Source organism: Ipomoea nil, unplaced genomic scaffold (genome assembly GCF_001879475.1).
Source record: "Ipomoea nil cultivar Tokyo-kokei standard unplaced genomic scaffold, Asagao_1.1 scaffold3326, whole genome shotgun sequence".
NCBI lineage: Eukaryota > Viridiplantae > Streptophyta > Magnoliopsida > Solanales > Convolvulaceae > Ipomoea > Ipomoea nil.
Genome location: NW_017619754.1, coordinates 1 through 23,300, shown reverse-complemented (window position 1 = coordinate 23,300; position 23,300 = coordinate 1). Strand labels below are relative to the sequence as shown.

Sequence of the window (23,300 nt, the reverse complement as noted above, 5' to 3'; positions counted from 1 at the left end):
AACTTCTCAATCTTGCATTGATATACTTTTAAATATTTATATTTATTTAATTATAAACATTGGGTAGAAAAATGACCATCAAATTAGAGCAAATTACATTTTTGGTCCTGTGACTATATAGGGTGTGTTAATTTGGGTACGTGACTTTTAAAACTAACAATTTAGTCCTTTAACTATCACTTTTTTTAGCAGATTTGGTCCTCCCGGCCAAATTGCCGGTGGAATTTGGCCGGAAAGACGTTCGACTTTTTAAATAAAATATTGGTGGGGGTAATTCGGTCTTTTTAATTGTTGAACCGAATTACCCCCACCAATATTTGATTTAAAAAGTTGAACGTCTTTCCGGCCAAATTCAACCGGTAATTTGGCCGAGATGACCAAATCTGCTAAAAAAAAATGATAGTTAAAGGACTAAATTGTTAGTTTTAAAAGTCATGTACCCAAATTAACACACTCCCTATAGTCACAGGACCAAAAGTGTAATTTGCTCCATCAAATTATTAATTCATATGAATGGTTCAGATTGTTCAGATTTTAATTTTTCCTTAAGATTTTCTAATTTATCCTTAATTATATGATTATCCATTAACTTTTCCGTTAAATACTGTTAATTCACCATTAGTCTAACTAGTAATTGTCCCGCGCGATGCATGAACTATTATTAATTTAACAAATTTACCAATTAAATTTTTGACATTTTATTAATTAGCAAAGAAAGTAATGGTTGTGGAAACAGAAAAACGTACTTGAGTTATTGAGTTCAAAATTAGTTTGATTAAAAATGTAAGTATAACTATACAATGTAATATTTAATATTTTTAAAAGTTTAATTATACTATTATTATGTTGATTTTAAAGTTGATTGTTACTTGTATTATTATTTGAATTTGAAATTTTTTTTGAAAGGAATTTGAATTTGAAATTACTACTTTAATTATATAAGATAAAGATAAAGATAAAGATTCTAATATAGAATTATAACTACCCAATTAACCTAATTCTAATATTAAAATCTTAATAAAACTCTAACCACAAATCCTGCCGTCGGAATCTCCTCAAACAATATTAGTATATATTTAATATTTCATGCCTTAATTTTTATTTGCTCTCCCTTATGTCTAGTATTTAGTTTCAATCATACCCATATAATTATTTTATTGACAATTATAATTAATCTTGACTATTTTTTTTGAATGCTACTGACTGTATTACAATGTAGTATCTGTTCATATACTTTCTCAACCTACTATATTATCTTGCATTTGTAAACTTAAAATTACCTATTTAAAATTTTAAATACGCAAATTCAACATTCAATTATCTATGGACTATGCATGAACAATTCTAATATAATATTGTCTTGGTATACTTTAAAGTACTTATTTAAAAAAAATATTGGGTATTATCTCAATCACACAATGCGCGTAAAAAATTAGTAGAAATATATGGAGTAATATTTCCTTGGTCATGTTGAATATTTTGACCTTTAGTTATTTGGGGTTAATGTTTAAAAAAAAAGTTATTTGGGGTTAAAATTATTGTTTTCATGAAATAGATGGTCCAAATTGCTAAACATACTTTTATAGTTTGATACATCTCCCACTTCTGCGCTCCATCTCCCCCAGCGGTGCATCACGAGTCGATCTCCAAAGGTTAGTTCTTTGTCGTTTCGTTACCGATTTCAACTTCTTCTCGACCATGCTCATAATCTAACTCTGCACTTCTGCACGATTTTGTTGGAAACTTGAAATGTTTTTTATTGTTTTCTCTTAAGATTCACTGATTAAATTTGTGTTTGATCTTTAGATCCTCTGTGATAAATCTTACAAGAATGAGAAACAATCACTCATTTACCACTAAATAGGATGAATTTCAGCTGTACTCCATTCTACTACAGCGTTTGATCTTATGAACCAGTTCCGAACTTTTGACTAATTTGAGTTTGAAAAAAAAAATCATTTGCGATAAATATATGTGAAATGGAGTCAAGTTGATGATACTGATTTGAAGCTAAACTCGATTAAAGAAACGGTCTTCAAACTAACTTCCATTTTATAATTTCATTTCAGTTTCCAAATTTTGTTGAGTTTCAGCTTGAATATTCAGTAAAAATTTTGTGATAATCAGATGATAAATGGAGAGGGGACAGGAGATAATTTATCAGCTGCTGTTGACTCTCATTGTGATCCACCTGACCATGATTCTTTGCTGTCTCCAAAATCAGATGGTGGAGATGTCTTAACGGATTACTCGTCATGTGAGTCTGAGTACGAGAGATACTGCAGTGCCAACTCAGCCATGGGGACTCCTACTGTGTGTAGTTCACTAGGGTCAACAGCATTTCATGAGTTTCCAGATGGCTTCAGACTAGGGGATGAACATAATAAAGTTAGAAACTCTGGTAATTACAGGAAATTATCAGATTTTGGTGATCCTAGTCCTTCTTTACAAGAAAATGAAGATTGTGATCAAGTGAGTGAAGCAGAAAAAGGATTGGCAGGGATTAGGGGTGGAGTTGATTTGTATGGAAATGCAGAGTCTTTTTTGATGCATGATGACATTTTCATGGAAAATCTTGATGTGGCTGAGGGATGGAGGGTTAAAACTGACAAATTGCCTGTAATGGGAAGTGATGATGATGAAGAAGAAAGGTCTTGCAGCCCTGGTTCTGAAGAGGACACGAATAGGGGAGTTGTTGGAGTAGAGGTGGAAAATTCACGGGCTAGCAGTAGTTTATTTGAAGCCAATATTATAGGGCATGAAGAGGTACCAGTCATCCATAGGGGTTTTGAAAATTTTGATGGGAAGTTAGAAGCATCAGGCTTGCACTCTGGTTTCACCTATGATGCAGCTGAATCTGGAGGATGCTTGGATGGGTGTGAGACCTCATCGAGAAATGATCATTCTGAAGATGATCATTCAATGTTTGGAGGGGAGACTGACACAGAGGAGAAGATTGACTCATATTATAGGAGCAATTTACCACAGTTCAGCAAAAAACATGATGAAAATGAAAATAAGTTTCTTATGGGTTCTGCTGTAGCTTTTGGTTCTGATGATTGGGTTGATTTCGTGCACCAAACCGAGGCAAATAGTCTAGATTCAGTGGTGCAGGATGACTTTCAGGTTGAAAAGAAGCAGAACTTTGAAGTTGAAAATGGTTTTTTAGCTGCTGCTTCTTTGATCCCTGCGAAGTTTTCTAGTGTAAGTTCAACTATGCAACCAGAAGAGGCAAAAAGTGCACTTGTATATAATAAGCGAGGTCATAATGGTGTATCAGCTGAGTTGACCACTTCTAGGACTGTGGACCCTTTTACTCTCTTAACAAATTGTAAAGGAGAGGAAGGACAACATCCAAAATCACCGCATACTGAAATTAGTCAAAGTCATGGTGTTGATGAATCTGGAGAATGTCACTCTGTTTTACAAGAGGTTCCCTTTAAAGATTGTCTTGAAAACAGGGAAGGTAAATTGGATCAGAATCATCAGTCTACCAGTACTGAGGAAGGAACTCAAACCCATGTTTCTAGTATGGATTCAGAAAGCACAACCTTGCACCTGGAACCTTTTTCCAGTTCTGCTTCAGGAGAGCATTCTGAAGATACAAAGGTCAGATTATTTATAAAAATATAGTTGATCTACATTACCAGCATCATTGGCTAATATACTAAATTTCTGACATAAAGAATAAGAATGAACTCTCCCCTTTCACATATTTACTTGAAGATCATTTTATATCAGTTGCTTTCAGTTTGGTGGAGAGAACTTTTATATAACCGTTTTGTTATATTTTCGACTGATTTATGGTAAAACCATTTAACTTGATTTGTAGTAACTATTCAGCATAATTTAAACTAAATGTTAGACATCTATAATAGATCAGAGACATGCATATCAAAATGAATATTTATATTAAAAAAAGAAGAAGCATGAAATAGTGAACAACTGAACATGGATCACATGTGTATATAAATTTAGGTTATATATGTGCATCTAATCTCTTGCAAGGAATTGTTGAATACTGTATACTTTTGATGTGTGTTATTGTACTCGACTTGAACTAGCTTATGGATTTTCGATTTAATTTAATTTTAATCTTGCATTTTTTACATGTAATGTATTAAATGTGTTCAAAGTTTTTTAAAGTGGAAAGTGCAGCAGAGTGATGATGAACTACCTTGCTTTAAAGTGCAATGTGCAAATTAAAGTGTCGCCTTTTGAAAAAAAGCAACACGAATTGGGAAACATCAGATTTATATTTTTAATTGATACATAAATGCTTTGCATGCAATATTAAGCTAAAATTAGTTTATTTTAGCTGATTATAATAAAACAAGCATATTTGTCTGGTCAAATAGTCACAAACATCAATACTAGTTAATACTAATACACGCAATGCAATCCTAATCAGGATAATCCTCCTGAGAAGCAGGAGTTTCAGTTTGTGATGCATCCGTGTTACCGTACTTTGGATTTCTGCCGAGATATTGCTTTCAGAGTATGCATATGTTTTTTAGTTTAGGGTGGGTTGCTTTGCACTTTTCTCAATGATAGAGGATGCTGGTTGTAGCTGGCTGCTAGTACACCTCAGTAATTTTCCAATGAAAATTCTTGAATATGAAAGAATATGTGGTCTTGTTGCTGACTTCTTCAGCATTATATTGTGCATTACATGATCTTTATTAAATTTCCTTCATGTACCTTACACACTGCTATCTTGTGGTGCCCCCTGATGAAGAATTCAGCATTACATGATCTTTATACTTGTTGTCAACACATTGTACCATAGTGACTTGCCTGCATATTCATTAAGAAATACAGTAACAGCTGGAATTTTCTTTTCAAAATTTTGACTTGTTTTAAGGGCATCTTAAATTATTATTTTCCTTCTTTTCTGTAAACTGTTAATTTTGGAACTTATATCCTTTCACTCTTTCAGACTCTCTTCTCTCTGAATATCTTTGGTTCTTTGACTGGTGTGGGTGTGTTTTGGTTTTGGCACTTTGCAGCAACATTCTGTTAATCTGTTTACTAGTAATTAGGAGAGGTCTTTTAATTGTGGTCATATTCTTCTTTTAAATGGGAGCTGTTGAAATATTGCTGATTGGTTATATTTTGTCCTCAAACATTTTTCCTTATTTTCTTTTTCAATGTTCACTTCCTGCACTACCTTTCTGTCAATAGCTATAAGCCCATAATGCTTGTTTCTGTAACAATGCTTACTTTAATATATTTTCACAGGTAGTGGACCTTGAGCTAAATGAATTCTATGACGAGGTTGTTCATGATATGGAAGAAATATTACTTGATTCTGGTGAACCTTCTGGATTTGCTCTTGGTAACAGGATATATCAGTCCTATATACCTCTTGTCTCAAGAGATGGTGGTTCTACTGCTTCAACTTCTGGTACAGACGATGCTTATCCTGTTATTCAGCACCCATGGAGGATTAGTGGAGTTGAAGTTATAGGTGCAAGGCAGAAAAATGGGAATGTTTCTCTCAGTGAGCGTATTCTTGGAGTAAAAGAATACACTGTTTATAAAATAAGGGTGTGGAGTGGAGAAGAAAGTTGGGATGTTGAACGGCGGTTCCGTGATTTTTGTACACTTCACCGTCGTCTGAAGAAGTCATTTGCAGAACAAGGCCGGGTTCTGCCTTCTCCCTGGTCCTCCATTGAACGAGAATCAATAAAGGTTTTTGGCAGTGCCTCTCCAGATGTCATTACTGGAAGAAGTGTTCTGATTCAAGAGTGTTTACAATCAGTTCTGCATTCCAGGTTTTCTTCTGGTCCCCTCAATGCTCTGATTTGTTTCTTGTCCCCATCACTGGATATTCCTAATTCGCCTGATTCTGATACAAATGTACCTCGGTCTCCACCCTATTTGAGAGACACAAGCAAAGGAGATATTTCAACTTTTGGGAAAACTATATCGCTCATTGTTCAAAACCGGCCATTTAAATCTGTGAAACAGTTGTTGGATGAACAACATTATGCTTGTGCAGGCTGCTATATGAATTTTGGTGATGGAAAGAGTCGTATACAAGAACTTGTACAGACACTAGGGTGGGGAAAGCCTCGTCTTTGTGAATATAGTGGCCAGTTGTACTGTTCTTCATGCCACACAAATGATACTGCTGTCTTGCCAGCAAGAGTTCTACACTGTTGGGATTTCAATCACTATTCAGTTTCTCAGCTGGCTAAATCTTATCTGGAGTCTATACGTGACCAGGTAATGAGGAAACCTTCCCACAATATATTTAACAAAGTACTGTTTTGACTTTTGAGCAATACATTCTTTTGAAGAGAAAAATGCAGTCTAATACATAAACAAATGTTCCGAAATTCAGGAAACAGTAGTTTTACTCTCCTCTCTCTCTCTCTCTCAATCAATCAAACACACACACTCAGAGATAAGTGAAACTATACTTATGCAGTTTTGGTGCACAAAAATTTCATGCGCCAAATATTTACTTAAAGCAATATTAATAATAATAAAAAAATAAACTCTTATATGGCTTTCCCTTCTAAAATATTTGGTTGAAATGGGCCTTTGAGGAACAGTTCTGTCATTGACAATAAATCCTTGTTCTCAAACTGCTGAACTCATAATCTTCTGTTTCTGAAATAACAAATTAACAATTTATATATGAATATCAATAGAAGTAGATCATGCATTTAGTTGGGTTTTTTTCCTTTTTAAAGAACATTTATTTTGCCTTGTGGATTAAGAATATGTTTGTGTTTCTTTTCCAGCCAATGCTTTGTGTGAGTGCTGTAAACCCTGTGCTATTCTCAAAGGTTCCAGCTCTGCAACATGTTACAAATATAAGAAAAAGAATAGGAGCAATGCTTCCATTTGTCCATTGTAGCTTTCGTGGCTCTATTTACAAGGGGGTTGGATCTCGCAGATATCTTCTTGAAAGCAGTGACTTTTTTGCGCTTAGGGACCTTATTGATCTCTCCAAGGGTGTTTTCGCTGGTTAGTGTTTAAATTATGTTTGCAATTTACAAGTTTCTAAAAGGATGAAATGTATGTGAATGCGCTCTTTTTTATTTTATTTTATAATCTTTTATGAGGTGCATTAAGATTACTATGTGTCTTCATTGTCATCATGTCATGCACATGCTTGATATCTTTTTTGTGTCATTATAAGTAGTATATTTTGGCAAGATCTGTTACGCCTTCTACGCTTTGGTGTGTGTTTGCTATTGAAAAATAAGAGAACGTATTAGCTCCAGCATCTACTCGAATTCGTTCTATGATTGTGTTCTTTCCTTAACCTCCTTATTTTCTTGTTTTCTTTCTAACCTTAATTCCTTGAGGAGCCATGCAATACCATGATTTGTTAGTCAGACTGCTTGGTTTACAATCTGTAGCTGCTCTCTTTTTATTCATATTCCAATTTACTTGGATTATAAAGAGAAGAGAATGATCCCTGCTTATTGTAAGACTGCCCTCCTGAGAAGGGCTGTTAATGGAGGGTAAAAAGTGGGGCAAGTAAAGGAGGAAAAGAATTATAATGGAGCCAAATCATTTATTTTATTTTTTACTCCTTTTATATTCTCTTTCGAACTATTTTTGAATCACTATGACCTCCACATTTATTATATTTTATGATTTTACGATGTTATCCCATTTAATGCAGCACTGCCAGTGATGGTAGAGACTATATCAAGAAAAATAACGGAGCATATCACTGAACAGTGCCTCATATGCTGTGATGTGGGTGTTCCCTGCAATGCTCGACAACATTGTGATGACCTGTCTTCTCTCATTTTTCCTTTCCAGGTAGGCATATTTTAATTTCAAGTTTCTTCATTCTTAATTCAAATCCTATCTTCAGTCAATGCAATTTCAACAAGAACTCCCGACATGTGATAGTTGAGGTCTGAGGAGTTTCCATTGTAATTTGTCAAACCTTTGAAGTATCTCTGTGATACACATTAAGATCTCATTTTTCATTGGTGCCCTCAATTTTCTTGGGATTTCCTTTTCCCAATAAAGTTTTTAATTTCCGCTCTTACTTGCACTCCAAAGCTTACATATTTGATGAATTCTCAGCCTTCCCAAACGGCATTATGGATATCAATTCTGAACTGATTCAATTAGAATGTCCTTTAACAGGAAGGAGAGGTCGAAAGATGCAAATCTTGCAAGTCAGTTTTCCACAAAAAATGCTTCAAAAAGATATCCACTTGCCCTTGTGGTACTCAATTGAATCCAGAGGCAGAGAGCAATGCAACTAGACGCAACCAGAGCATTATTAATGATGGGAGTTCCACTCTGGAATTGTCAGGAAAGAGGCCAGACTCGAGTAAAGGCTTTCTTTCTGCATTATTCCCAAAGGTAAAGTCACTGAGGTCTTCAGGGAGTAGAGAACAAGGGCACAAACATAGCGATACTGTTATCTTGATGGGCTCATTACCAAGTAACACCCTCTGAATCCTCGTTTTGCCTTCAGTGTGTATTTTTTCTTGTCCTGGCATATTTGTTAGTTCCCGTATCATTATTTGGGCTGATAGTATATTAAAACCTTTGCTCTTTCTTTCGGATTTGGTCGATTTTCCTTGCCTGATTGTATTCTTTGTAAAGAAATTTACATTTGACTAGCGCAATTCTTGCTCTTCCAGACTCTAAGTTGTTGCTGTAAATGAAAAACTTCAATAAAAGGTTAGTGTTGTTACAGATACTGACGGGTGATCTGCCTTTGCTTTCTCGAGACTATTTAAACAAAGTAAGATGTCAAATTTAAATATACGGACAAGTGAAATTAGACTTGATAGCTTTGATCTCCTTCTTTTATACAAAAAATCTATCTTCCATAATGGATACAAGACCAAATTGGAGAAGTTAAGCCCTTACTATCTATATTTATTAGCAACCCAACTCAATATCTAACGATTTAACATCTTATCTCTAATCACATTACTTCAAATACCTTTATATTGTATCAACCAGAATGTTTTGCCAGATAGTATTAGAAAACTTTTGCTATTAGACAAACAATGGGGGTATGTGTTTGGTAAATAGCTGTTAGCTGATTGAGTTAGTGAGTTTGACTAGTTGATAATATTAGCTAATTGTAGAGAAATGTTTGGTAAATTAGCTGATAGCTGATTACATGCAAAATGTATATTTAAGGAAGGGATCAGGTGCGGGAGGGGCTTCCCGTGCGGTTGGACTCACATTAAGCATTAAACTGATGCATTTTAAGTACACAACACACGCACATTAAACAGACAAACAAAATACCTTCAGAACACAAACCCACGCACCTTAAGCACAAAACTCAGCACAACCCTCACGCACCTTAAGTACAAAACTCACGCACCTTAAGCACAAAAACACACGCATCTTAAAAGTTTCAACAACTACTTACATTAAGCACAAGCTCACACACCTTAAGCACAAGACTCACGCACTTTAAGCACAAGACTCACGCATCTTAAGCACAAAACTCACGTACCTTAAGTTTCAACTACTATTCACGTTAAGTACACACCCACGCACCTTAAGTACAAAACTCACGCACATTACTCACCGCACAATTGCACGGGAAACATGCACCCGCACTGGAACTTAATTATATATATATATATATATATATATATATATATATATATATATATTAACAAATTTACCACTTCTAATTTTGTACAGCAGTTTATTATTCCGAGAGTAGACAGATTGTTTTCTCAATACTTTTAGACTTTGATTTCTCAGACATTATCTTAAATCGAACAAATGACCTGTTTGTATTAGACAAACTTAGTTGCACCCGTGCGATGCACGGCTATATATATAATTTATATTATATTTAATATAATATAATAAGATGAAAAAATATACATTTTAAAAACTTAATAAAATTGAAATGATGAATTTAGTAATTTTATTAGACATTGTTGAAGACTTCTTTTTTGAACCCATGCGATGCACGGCTACCTATATAGTACATAGAATATTCCGTATAATATAATAAAATGAAGAAATATACAATTTAAAAGGTTACTAAATTTGAAATGAGGAATTGTGGAATGTTATTACACATTGTTGAAGACTTCGTTGTACACGACATTTTTAGTCGTACTAAGATATGGTACATTTTCGCCACAAATCAAAATTTTCAAACTCCTTGGGTTACTAACTCTTGAAACAGCTACGTACAATTGGCCATGGTTAAAGAGAGGTGTTTTCAACAGCAATCCCACTTTAGAAAGTTTTTGTCCTTGACTTTTGTTGATTGTCATGGCATATGATAGCATCAACGGGAATTGCTTCCGTTGAAATTTGCAAGGAAATCTTGGATCTGATGGTGTAAGTGACATTCTAGGAATTAATACTCTTGTTCCTGCATTTGTACAACACATGATTTTGCCTTCCAACACGTGATCAGCTAACCTAGTAACAATCAACCTTGTACCGTTGCATAATCCTAGTGTGTGATCAATATTTCTCAAGAGTATAACAGGTGACCCAACTTTCAATGTCAAAGCATGATTTGGTACTCCAAAACATCTCAGGCTATTCAAGAATTCGGGAGTGTGCAAATCTGCTAACATATCAACATTTGAATCTGACTTACAAACAGAATCATAACTCAAGTAAGTCTTACCCTCAGCCGGATTATGATCATTCATGTATTGGTTAATACTATCTACCACATCCAATGTTGGAGCCAAAATAGCACTATCATTAAGATATGACAGATCGCCAATCCCCAGCCTAAAATGAGGGAAGGTGCTATCAACAATTGTAGCAATAGGGTCATCCTCGCACTTCAGCAATAAATGTTCTGGAACTGTAATATCTGACTCACCATCACTTGAATTACCAACAGTTCTGTCACCTATATTAGCTATCCATTTTGCAAACTCCTCAATCTCTTTACCCTCGATTTGTGATTGTACACTTCTTAGGCGTAGATTCTTAGTTAGCCTAAATACTTTGCAGGATTTCCAAAGATATGAGGAACTAATGCTTGCCCGAATAATATCCTGTCTGGTACCCTTCGAAATTACTGGTAGAATCTGCCTGAAATCGCCACAAAAAACAACTGTTTTACCACCAAATGTCATTTCATAACTCCTTGGATTTTTGAAGCGCAACAAATCCCTCATAGTTCGGTCTAGGGCTTTAAAACAAAATTTGTGCATCATTGGAGCTTCATCCCATATTATCAACTTGCTTCGCACAATAAGCTCTGCTAATGGACTGCCGTGACTTATGTTGCAAGTGGAATCTTCATTAACATATATCGGTATGGCAAACTGAGAATGTGCAGTTCTTCCACCTGGTAATAAAAGCGAAGCTATGCCGCTAGATGCAACATTTAACACTATTTCCCTCTGAGACCTTAAAGCGGAGGACAATGCTCGCCACAAAAACGTCTTACCAGTCCCTCCATAACCATAAACGAAGAATAACCCGCCAGCTTGGCGATCAATATCGGTTAACACCTCATTGTATATGACCTTTTGCTCTTTTGTTAACTGCCTTACCAATTCCTGGTTCTCTTTTTCCTGATCTACACAGTCATGATAATTCTTCTTGTATAAGCCTGTTTGATATAACATCAAAGCCGCAAAATTTGCCGTTGGCATTTCAGGATAGTCCTTCAAACTCTTACCATGAATTGATAACAGCTTTTCAATCTCCACTAAAGCAAAGTTCATCTTGTGAGATTCAATCAACACAAAATCTGCATAAGTTTATATAAAAATATACTAATTAAAATAACTACGTTAAAGCTCAATTGATATTTTGTTAGCAATATAACAAAAAGAATCTGTAGAATGTATGTGTACCTCTATTGTGCAATTGTTTGCGGACCTGGAATTGTGCATCATCAGACAATTGTGGCCACACAGCATTCCAAACTGTTTCCGGTTTACCCATGCAACTGCTCATTAGCAATGTAACAAATAATCTCCTCAACTGATCTCCTGACGCCCAATGACTGGCTTCATCTATTGCATCAACATATTCGTTATCATCATCAACTAAACCTCTTGCATAACACGCATCTCGAAATGAGGCATAGTGGACACCGTTGACAGTCCTGATATCTGCATAACTTGTAGGGCCACGTATTTTATTCAACAAACACCTCAAATAAAAGATTTCTCCAGTCGCAGGCGGGACATAGAAGATCCTTCCGATTGAGAACCCTTTTTTCCGTGGCTGCCATTTTCTAAGGTCTTTCTTCTACATGAATCTTGTTGGCATCTCAACATAAGTAAGCTCTCTTGCATCTGGGAATGTATTATTAGCTTCAAACCATTCCATGAACATGCTCTGTGCTATAGTGGGTTTATTAACAATGTTCTCAACAGGATCATCATCTGTAAAGACCATACTCTGTTGATTAGGAAGGTGAAAGCTTAACCTTTCCACTGAAGGAGCCCTAAGCTGTATATCAAAACCAAACAAACGCCAAACCGCTTCACATGGGGATATGTACCTACAGTCATAGTACATATTAATCTCATCTATGACTTTTTCATTCCCTTCATCATTGCTTCTTTTGTAGAATTCGGCAGTTACCCGATCATGACCCTTGTTAACATACTTGAACAGGTACTTGATTGAGCGTGACTGGTTGCACCACTCGACATTTATATGAGCCTTGTACTTAAGTAATAAATGTCTATTGTACGGTACCACATATCTGTTGTCCAACGCGATCCCGTTCTTTGTAACTATACTGCCGTTGTCTCTCTGTCTATATATCGGATAACCATCGTCATCAAATGTAGAACACTCAACAAATCTCTTAGGAAAATGTTTTGAACATCGCCCATTTACCATACATGGAGAATTGCTCCTTGCTTTTCCACATGGACCATGCATCATAAATTCCTCTACAGCGTTGTAATATTCTACATCTGTATTTTCATCTGGTATCTCAGTGAAAATGATTTTGTTTAGAGTAACCACTTGACTAACTTCTTTATTTTTCTCCAAAAAAAGCAATATATGAGCATGCGGAAGACCTCGCTTTTGGAACTCAATTGTATATATAACTGTAACATAATAGCAATAATCAAATAAAGGGAAGGGAATTTATGCTAATTGTAAAGAAATTGGTGTAAGACTAAACAAAAAGATTACCTCCAGCTACAGAGCCAAAAAGTTTATTCTTTCGACAATCAGCTATCAAGGAATCCAACTTCATCTTGAATAAACGGCAAATTATGTCAGGTCGGTCTTCTGCTTTCAACCTTCGATCTTTTAAAAAACGTTGGACCTCTGGCCACTTTGGGTTGCATGTAAACGTTATAAATAAATCTAGGTATCCAATCCATCTACATATTGCCATGGCATCTTGGTAGTTTTGCATCATGTATCGAGCACCATCTGTAAAACTTGAAGGTAGTATTATTCTCTGACCTTGTGCTCCGGGGTTACTTCACCCCTTGTTAAAGTGTCGGTCAACCCACTATATGTTTCACACCTTAGGCTTTTTCGGTGTGTCCTAATATAAATGAGTCTTCCTGACTCAACCATTGTGTATCCATCGACAACGAACTGTTGGAACAACCGCTTTGCAAATAGAATGGTACTCTGAACATAATTTCTAGACTGTATGCGATAGCAAAAAAACTCCCTGGAGCTAATCCTATGTCTACCACCAGCAGAATGGCTGCCGAGTACGTTCGAGAATGCAATGTCTTCCCGATAACCATCTTCACCATATGGAAACAACAATGGGTATTGCAGTGGTAGGTATGAAGGATTTAATTCACTGATTCTCTGCAATTGCCCACCCTTAGCTTGAACCACAATATCACGCTCACCAATACTGGTATCAAGATCTCCAACTATTAAAGCTGCTACTTCAGACACTTGCGGTAGATTGTATGTCCTTGCATCTTTAGTGCGTTTTCCCAACAACTTTATTTTCACTTCAGCGCATGGATTACTATCAAGCTCAGACATAGCCATCCGAAATGACTTAACCAAAACATTATTCTTATCTAGCTCCCTCTGAATGACATTCACTATTTCTACATGAATGTCATCTTGCTCACCACTACCCCTAAAAGAAAGAAAAATATGCACTGATAAGGATCTAAATAAAAATATTTAACATTTATTGTACTAATCACAGTTTGTTTACCTGACAGCATTTATACGGTTGTTCTTTTCATTTGCCGTGTCGTATATGTACAACTGGGCAAAATTTGGTGGTTTGCCTTCTTCTGGAAGGAGACTGCCTATTAGATGATAGTTTTGTCCACTTAATCGGAAAACAGGTGGTCTGCCGCCCTTGTTCACGCTCGTGTCTATTTTACCGCCTATTGATGTGAAGCAGAACATGTTGTTGTAGGTTATGATGTTTTGGAGAAGTTTTATTGATAATTCATCATTGCCGAAAAATAGATCATATATACTTTTTGGTGGCAACGTAATCGCCGGCAACTTAATCTTCCCATTGTTGCAGCAGAACGAAAACATCGGAGAACCTTTAGTGGAATAATTTTTCTTCCTTTCTTCGAACCAAAACAACGCCCCACAATGGGCGCAAATATTGGTTGCATCACCCAAATCACAATACTCATATGCAAAAAAAAGGAATTTTAATAGGCGTCCATAAAACGCTGACAATCATATTAGGTATGAAAGTTTGATACATACCATGTGCAAAACCAGAGGATGTTGCATTATCGGAGTTTCGTCGGCCATCGTCAATCGCTATACCGAAATCTGAATTGACTAAAGTTAATGTTAATATTAATTGGGAAAGGTCTTCAATCTTACTTTGCTAGCATTCGTTTGTACCTGACACAGTTCATATTATTACCTGTTATGCTATTAGTGGGTGCTTCGATAAGTAAAGGGATAGATTCCTCTTCAAACGCTGATAGCAAGTTTCTTTTTTATGACATGATCTTCTTCAATTGGAGAGTTATGTAAAGGTTGACGCATTGCTACTTTATCTTGTGCGCTACAACCTATATTGAACACAATAATAAAAGAAACAATTATATTTTATTTGATAATATTCAAAATTATATAACATATGAGTATAGAAAGTTACCAGTTAAGCAAGATGTTGTTATGGTTGATATTGGTTTTTGGAACTCTCCAAAAATAAAATGCTTGCAATTGCTTGAGCCTATGTGTATCTTGCAAGTACCTACTATAAACATACATAATATTTTACAGTACATATATTTTAGTCCATTGTAATACAAAAAAAAGAGTTTGACAAACATTTTTAAAAAATTACAACTATAAGAATATTTAAAGACACATGGAATGTATATCACTAAATTGTAGTAGTTTTACCGTTAGTGATGTTACTCATTGGTGTGATATTCTGAGTCAAACACCCTCCAATAGAACATCGTGTACGAATACTTGCAGTACTTTGCTCTGTACCTTGAGCATCATTATTTGTTGATGATGAATTTTCTAAATTCTTTGTGATATACAATATAACATTATAATTTAAAATAAAATAACATAAGTAACAATCTTATCAATTTAGTACACATAACATAATTCATTAGACTATTATACAACCTAATTTTGTAAGTGCTAAAAATAAGGACAACATTATAAGGCAAATTATTGGGGGTACCATGGTACACACAATTGTGTGAACCATGAATATCATGAACATTTTAAAAATTAAAAAAATAATTTCATTATTTTTGTAACGAAGGTACATGTAATAAAAGATCCTTATAGCTAAAAGTTTATATATTATATAAAACATCTAGCACTATAGTCCAATCTACATTTAATTTCTTTTCTATATTTATTATATAAATTAACATAATATACATATTTAATAGGGTTAGCATTACAATAATACACTTAAATATTCTAGATCATTCCATTTTGTAATAAATATAAGTAAGAATATATATATATATATATATATATATATATACATACACACACACACATATATATATATATATATATATATATATATATATATATATATATATATATATATATATATTAATTATTGAATTAGAGAAAAACAAGAGATAAGGATGAAGGTAACCCAGCCTCCTTTCTCTGTCTCAACCGATGCACCCATTTTCTCTCTCAATCTCAGCCATTTTCATTCATTTCTGACCTCTTGCACAACCCTTGTCTGTATCTCACAATCTAGCATACAGGGCCGGCCCTGGGGCAAGGGCAGGCTGGGCCCTTGCCCAGGTCCCATGCTTGGGGGAAGGGTCCCATCCTATCTCTTATATATATATAGTATATATGTATTGAGTATAAGTAATTTATATACATTTGTTTTACAGTAAAGTGAACTAACTTGGTTGGTAAAATACTTGAATTTTAATCTCATTTAATCAAAGGCCGGTGATCCAATCCTCCCTCCCCTTCTCAATTTAGAATTCCTCAACTTTATTTCTTTGCTTGTATTTAAAAAATTTATTTTTATTGATTTTGTGTGTTTAATACGGAGTAGTATTTTTAATGTATTTTTAAATATATAAATTTTCATATATTTATACTATACATATTATGAAAATTTTTTATATTAAATATATAAATTTTTATATTAAATTTTTAATACATTTTTTAAATTTATAAATTTTTATATACTTATACTAAACATATTATGAAAAATTGAATTAAAAAAAAAATTTCAATCAACTCATGTTAACCAAACAAGACACGTAAAAATAGGACGGAGGGGGTTACATGATATATTTTAAGATTGAATTATAAAAAAAAAATTAAAAGATAATTTACTCCATACCTTTTTATGAATATCTAATCAATGTAATATAGAAGCTTCTATTATGTGTCATTGTATTCAAATTATTCTAAAAAAGTTTGAGATTTATCTATTTAAAAGAAAACGTATTTATAAAAATCATATAAATTGGTAGGGAATACCCCGACCGACATGCCACGTGTTTTATTCTTGTTTATGCAGGTTACAGGTCGGATATTCTTAGAAGAACCCGGTCGTACCCGACCGGCGTCTTCAGTACCCGATTGATAGTCCTTAGGCGAGAGAGTCGAGAAGAGGCACGTGGCAGCGCTAGGCGTTGACAGGCAGGCTTGCGGGGAGAAGACACGTCATTGCTACGTGGGTTACATGCCTGCCGGCCGGAATTGTGTCTCCGGCTTAGCGGCTATAAATATCCGCGACGGCAACAGTGTGGGGGACTTTTGGACGATCGAAAGGCAATTGCTAGAGGATCCCGACCGCAGTCAGTCGGCCCTCAGAATAGCCAGTGTAGATTGTACTTAGGACCTTCACCTTGATCAATAAAAGAGTTTTACTTGCTTTAATTGGTCTTGTGTTATTTTATTTACCGCTTACGTGGGAATTAACACTATCATTTTGGCGCCGTCTGTGGGGACCCGTACAAGTAAGCTAACGTTTGACGAGCACCTGTCCTTTCTCTCATCATGTATCCATTCGCATACAACCTTTTCGGCGACGATCAAGCGGATGCGGCGAGCTCATCCGATCATCAGCCGACCCAGTATCAAGGTCAGACAGTTGACCTCAACCTCAACCTCTCAACGCCGCCATCCGGCAGCTCAGTACCCGGCCGTCCAACAGCTGGTCAATTATATCCAACAAGGATATCCAACACCCGGTTAGCAGCTCCAGTACCCCGGGCAATATCCCTACCCGGTCCCGCCTCCACCATACGGATATTGGCCCGGTCAATCGATGTCTTACACACCACCGGTCGGTTATCCACCTTATACGCCTGCGTACACGGCTCCAGCCGCCGCCCCTCCGATTTACCCGACTGCTCAGGTAGAGCCGGAGCATCAGCCCACTTCCCGGGCTCGACGCTCGGCTCGTTCGCGGTTGGGGTCGCAGGGTGTCGAGGCCATGGAGGTACCACGGCAGGCTCAACAAGCACAACCGGAGGTTCAAGCCCAAGTGGAGGACCCCGAAGAAGCTAACCGGGCAGTAGCATTTGAGCGCCTCCGACCAGCAATGCGGCAACGATTGGGACTGCAGGACCCGAGCCGGCGCTCAGTAGATGTACCGATGCAAGAGGCCAGTCAGGAGGCTTCATCCGGGCATAGTGGGTCAAGATCGCATCGTCGACGACGCGCCCGGGAGACGACCCAGGCCCAGACGGCCGAGCTCAACGAGACCCGAGGACTGCTCCATGACCTCCAGGCAGAATTTGCTCGGTTTCGAAACGAGCACATAGTGAGGCCCCCGGTCGACCAGTCAGCCTCCTTATTGAGGACACCCTTCATGGTGGAGATTATGGCCTAGCCATACCCGCTTGATCTACAAGTCCCGGGGAAAATGTAACACCCCCCCAAAAAAACAACAAGACTTAAAACGAGTCTTAACACATGCAGATTAACAACAAAACACTAGCACAGCGGAAGATAAAAAGATAACTGGATAAAGGAATCCAAAACGGGGTGTTATGCCACGTATACCACACTTGGCATACGCTACGGCGACAATCTGCAAGTGTAACACTATCCCAAAGACAACAAACTAAAACAATCTAAAGACATTGGCACACAGGCCTCAACAACACTGTCTAAAGATACAGGTGCTAAGCTACCGGCTCTAGACATCGCGCTTGACTACGCATCACCTGAAAGATACAAATATAAACATCGGGGCGACGCCCGGTCAGCGAAAGATGCTGGTAACCCACCAATACCGTTAAGTATCATAAATAGGTAGATATATAATATGAAAACCATTTTCGAAACGGAATACATATATATAAGTCAAAAGCCAAGATCAAAAGACAGCACAAGACTCAGCACTCACAAGGATAACACCGGGAACACGTCCCAACCACAAAGGTTAACCACACACAAGGATAAAGACTCACCAAACGACAACACATGCCAAAACGCCACACCACAAGCCTCCGTGACTACACACGTCACGAGAGAAGAGAACTCACCACAACAACGGCTACACAAGCCCTCGTGACATCACCCATCACGAGTTGATATACCTTCTTTATGCCCTGTTCCAACCTTATGGCTACCCCCAACCTTGTACCTTCGGTGCCAACCATTACCTCCTGAAAGCCCCTGTACAGCCAAGTCCAACCTTATTCCTCCGGGACCGTCGTCCCCCACCTATACCCACCAACGAAAACCCACCAATTCACGGCAACACATGCCCGGATAACACAATGTTATCCCCTAAACACGTGGACTCAGCCACAACTCCATAAAATCACGTCACTGCCACCACGAGGACCGCTGCAATACCTTGGTGACTAGCGTCCCATACCACTAATCGTGCAATCCAGGTAAAGCCACACACGCACCACCACTCACACGAAACAAGCAACGGATTGCAAAAGAGGTATGAAACTTACTCAATCAAGAGACAGGTCACCACCCATCGACAACAACGACGCTAGAATTAGGATAATAACTAGCAAGCTCAACAACGAGGAAACTCAAGATAGGTCCGAGGAACACACAAGACACCACACGGTTCAATGAAACACAATGTTGAACACTTAGCATGATACACAACACCAAAGATCCTACATGGATACCTACCATAAAGCTCTAGACCTACGAAACATCAAGAAGACGCTCAAATAGTTCCACAAAAGAACAATGGGAGGCCAAAAGATCAAAGACCAAGACAAACGAAATACGGGGAACAAATCCCATCTCGACTCCAACGTGTTCCCCGCGGGTGGACCCACGGGTAGTGCCCCACCGTACCCGTGGTCCCGCCCGCGGGTACAACACCCACAAGGCATACGTTCCCGCGGGTAGGCCGGCGGGTGGTGCCCCGCCCGCCGTTCCGCCCGCGGGTACGTCCCTGTACCACAACAAATCCCTTCGGGGATTTTCTCCTCCAAACACAAATTCAAGTCTAAAACATGCCAAATCTCACCAAACACAACAAAATGACTTGAACCAAGGAAAATGCCAAGCAATGGCACAAAGGAATCCTAAACACAAGCTCTAGATATGCAATATCACAAGATAAATGCATAAACTCTCACATTTCATAGCAAAACACAAATAGAAGCCAAGAAATCATATATAGGTAAGCAAAATAGGTTTTGTAGAGCATGGGTTACCTCTTGAAGACCAAAAGACTCTTCTTACACCACAACAAGCTCTCCACTAAGCTCACTAGCCAAACCCACTTCAATATCAAACCAAAAGATCATAAAGATCCAACCTTTAAGAAAAAGACAACTAAGGGTCCGTTTGGAAAGTAGGAAAATGAATTCTGGAAAATGTTTTCTGGAAAATGAGTCATTTTCCGGAAAACATTTTCCTTTCCAGTGTTTGGTTGCATTATGAAAAACTGTTTTTCTGTGTTTGGTTCATTTTCTGGAAAATGAGTAGAATTGTATAATTAAACATTTTAATTATTTTATTTAGAATATTACAACATGTATAATAATATATAATAATATAATATTAATTTTAAATATAATAAAAACAGCTAAGTTTTTCAAAAAAAAAAACTAATAATATATCAAAAATATTATGGTGGTGGTGGTGGTGTAGTGGTAGTGGTTTTATTCGTTATATAATAATAATAATAATAATAATAATAATAATAATAATAATAATAATAATAATAATAATAACAACAACAACAACAACAACAACAACAACAACAATAATAATAATAATAATAATAATAATAATAATAATAATAATTGGTGGTGGTATGACGGTGGTGGTGTGGTGGCGGTGGTATGGTGGTGGTGGCGATGGTGGTGGTTGCGGTTGTATGGTCGTGGTGGTGGTGGCGGCGGCGGTGTGATGGTGGTGGCGGTGGTTGCGGTGGTATGGTGGTGGCAGCGGCGACGGTGGTTGCGGTAGTATGCTGGTGGTGGCGGCGACGACGGTAGTGGTGTTGGTGTGATGGTGGTGGTAGTATGACGGTGGTGGCAGTGGTCGTGTGGTTGCGGTGGTGTGAAGGTGGTGGTGTGGTGGTGGTGTGGTGGCGGTGGTGTGGTGGTGGTGGCGGTGGTATGGTGGTGATGGCGGTGGCGGTGGTATGGTGGTAGTGGTGGCGGCGATGGTGGTTGTGGTGGTATGATGGTGGTGGCGGTGGTAGCGGCGACGGTGGTTGTAGTGGTATGGTGGTGGTGGTGGTGGTGGTGGCGACGACGGTGGTTGCGGTGTTATGGTGGCGGTGGTTGCGGTGGTATGGTGGTGATGGCGGCGGCGGTGGTATGGTGGTAGTGGTGGCGGCGACGGTGGTTGCGGTGGTATGGTGGTGGTAGTGGCGGCGGTAGTGGTGTGAAGGTGGTGATGTGGTGGTGGTGTGGTGGCGGTGGTATGTGGTGGTGGTGGCGGCGGCGATGGTGGCGGTGGTATGGTGGCGGTGGTGGTGGTGGTAGTGGTTGTGGTGTTGGTGGTGGTTGTGGTGGTGGTGTGATGGTGGCGGGGGTATAGTGGTGGTGGCGGCGGCAATAGTGGTGGTGATGGTGGTATGGTGTTGATGATGTTGGTGTAAAAGTTGGAAAATGACTTCCCCCCAAAAAAATGGGAAGTCATTTTCCTCCAAAACAAGCCTATTTTCCAAAGTCAACGGAAAATGATTTCCGTTGACTTGATTTTCCAGGCACATCCAAACACTGGAAACTTGGAAAATGATTTCCAGAACTCATTTTCCAGGTTTCCAAACACACCCTAAGATGGAACCAAAAAGACTAGACAAACTTAGATCTTACCCTTCTAGATGCCAAAACAGAGGAAAGATTGAATCTTGGGAGCAAAACTTGGAATTTTGACAAAGGCTTCTTTTGGCTTGAAGAACAAGCTACTATTCTATTCTAGAGAGAAGGTAGAGATATTTTCTAGGAAATGTAAGGGATGAAAAATGAAGAAGTCTTCTAGGTTTAGGTTACAAAACTAGCTCTTGGTGAAAAGACAAGGATACCCTTACTAATTCTTAGAAAGTGTAAGGAACAAGGGAACTCCTCTCAAAGCACAAGGTACAACACCACTTAAAGATTGACTAGTCAAATACTAGTCCTTGAGTATCAAAAATCAGGATTTTAGGAATCAATTCCTCAAAAGAAATAGAATTAATTACTCAATTAATTCATGGTTTGGAGTGTGGATTTTTGGGATGTCACATCCTCTCCCCCTTCAAAGAAGTTTCGTCCCCGAAACTTGGGTACAACGAATTAAGAACGAAAGGTAACAAGGAAACAAAATTGTGACAAGATGTTTCAAGAATATCCCTTTTGGTCAAAAAACTCCAGAAGTTCTCACAAGGTTCCAAGGCAAAGAAAAAGACATTACGAATTCAAGGATAGGCAAGAGGTCAACAAACGGATAGATTGGGCATCAAGAACTCTAACCTCAACACAACAACCAACTTCTAGACAACAACTAAGAACTAAACTACTAACCCAAACACCAACTAACACACTAGCTAAACAACAAGGCAACAAACAAAACAAGCAAGCACACATAGCACACAACAACCAAACACCAAGCTACAACAGCTAAGAAACAACAAAGAAGAAGCGAACGGGGATACCACAACACCACTAGAACTCTTCACTCTCCGACTCTTCGGCCTCTTCAGACTCTTCTTCTTCGGCTTCAACTCTGTGACTAGAACTAGCTTCAAACCGATCCAGCCTCTGATGCACTGCGGCAAATTGAGACCTCACAAACGCAAAACCTTCGGCGATCAAACTGTTCTGCTGACGAAGCAAAGATGCGACATCCTGCCCTCTCTTGGTGCGAACTTCTTCCCTTCTACGGCGTTCCTCACCGTCTGATTCACTTACTTCAGCTTCAGCGGTCTCCGGTGCTCCTTCCTCTTCTTCCTGATCTGTTTCTTCCTCAACTTCTTCGTCACCACCCAAACTCTGGACTGCAAGGCTCAACTTCCTGGCATGAATCTCAAGCTCAGCAACTAACTCTGCTCTCTCAACAGGTGATTTCCTAGTAACCTCTTCAAGCGTGATGTACTCACCACTATCCAACTGAAACAGATTACAACTCCGAAGATTGGCGGTATCCAACACCATCTTTCCCACAGCCTTCGAGGGACAACCATCCACACTAACACCTTTCTTAACCAAGATCCAACTTAACACCATTCCATACGGCAAACTCTTCCGGTTGTGATTCCGGCAAAACACCATCTGTTGCATCATCAAAGCAGGCAGATTGAACTTAACCATATTCTTCAAACAGAAAGCAAAGGTACATTCCAACTTATCCAACAAACTGCTCTTGTTGTTGTTAGGCAACAAACAATCTGACACCAACATAACCAAGATCCTTTGTTCCGCAGACAACCACTTCCTTTCCGGCCTCAAAGCTTGAGTGAAACCACT

General features: G+C 38.0%; 2 protein-coding genes across 3 annotated transcripts; one reads left to right on the top strand and one right to left on the bottom strand.

Annotated features, from left to right (window-relative positions):
* The first annotated feature begins 1,546 nt into the window (after positions 1–1,546).
* Positions 1,547–8,694, top strand: LOC109170742. Of its 2 annotated transcripts, none has more exons than XM_019319892.1 (6): positions 1,547–1,652; positions 2,128–3,609; positions 5,242–6,231; positions 6,756–6,981; positions 7,649–7,791; positions 8,128–8,694. In XM_019319892.1, the coding sequence occupies exons 2-6, from the start codon at positions 2,128–2,130 to the stop codon at positions 8,443–8,445; spliced, it is 3,159 nt and encodes a 1,052-aa protein (XP_019175437.1). In that variant the 5' UTR covers positions 1,547–1,652; the 3' UTR covers positions 8,446–8,694. The 2 variants fall into 2 exon arrangements, with proteins under 2 accessions (XP_019175437.1, XP_019175438.1); XM_019319893.1 differs by having other exon boundaries at positions 1,566–1,652; positions 2,225–3,609.
* Positions 8,530–14,463, bottom strand: LOC109170736. Its single transcript, XM_019319886.1, has 8 exons — positions 14,126–14,463; positions 13,396–14,044; positions 13,117–13,180; positions 12,215–13,028; positions 11,811–12,079; positions 11,188–11,704; positions 10,405–11,037; positions 8,530–8,647 (listed from the first exon to the last, which is right to left on the bottom strand). Exons 1-8 carry the CDS (start codon positions 14,461–14,463, stop codon positions 8,530–8,532), a joined length of 3,402 nt encoding a protein of 1,133 aa, XP_019175431.1.
* Positions 14,464–23,300: the final 8,837 nt, after the last annotated feature.

Bases quoted from the DNA above. Each gene is read 5' to 3' on its own strand.
- LOC109170742 (XM_019319892.1), top strand. From the start codon at position 2,128: ATGATAAATGGAGAGGGGACAGGAGATAATTTATCAGCTGCTGTTGAC. The intron at 6,232-6,755 runs GTAATGAGGAAA...TTTCTTTTCCAG, and splicing joins TGGAGTCTATACGTGACCAG to CCAATGCTTTGTGTGAGTGC. The intron at 6,982-7,648 runs GTTAGTGTTTAA...CATTTAATGCAG, and splicing joins CTCCAAGGGTGTTTTCGCTG to CACTGCCAGTGATGGTAGAG.
- LOC109170736 (XM_019319886.1), bottom strand. From the start codon at position 14,463: ATGTTTTCGTTCTGCTGCAACAATGGGAAGATTAAGTTGCCGGCGATT. The intron at 14,045-14,125 runs GTAAACAAACTG...TCTTTCTTTTAG, and splicing joins AACCGTATAAATGCTGTCAG to GGGTAGTGGTGAGCAAGATG. The intron at 11,038-11,187 runs GTTGATAATATG...TGGCGATTTCAG, and splicing joins GAGCTTATTGTGCGAAGCAA to GCAGATTCTACCAGTAATTT.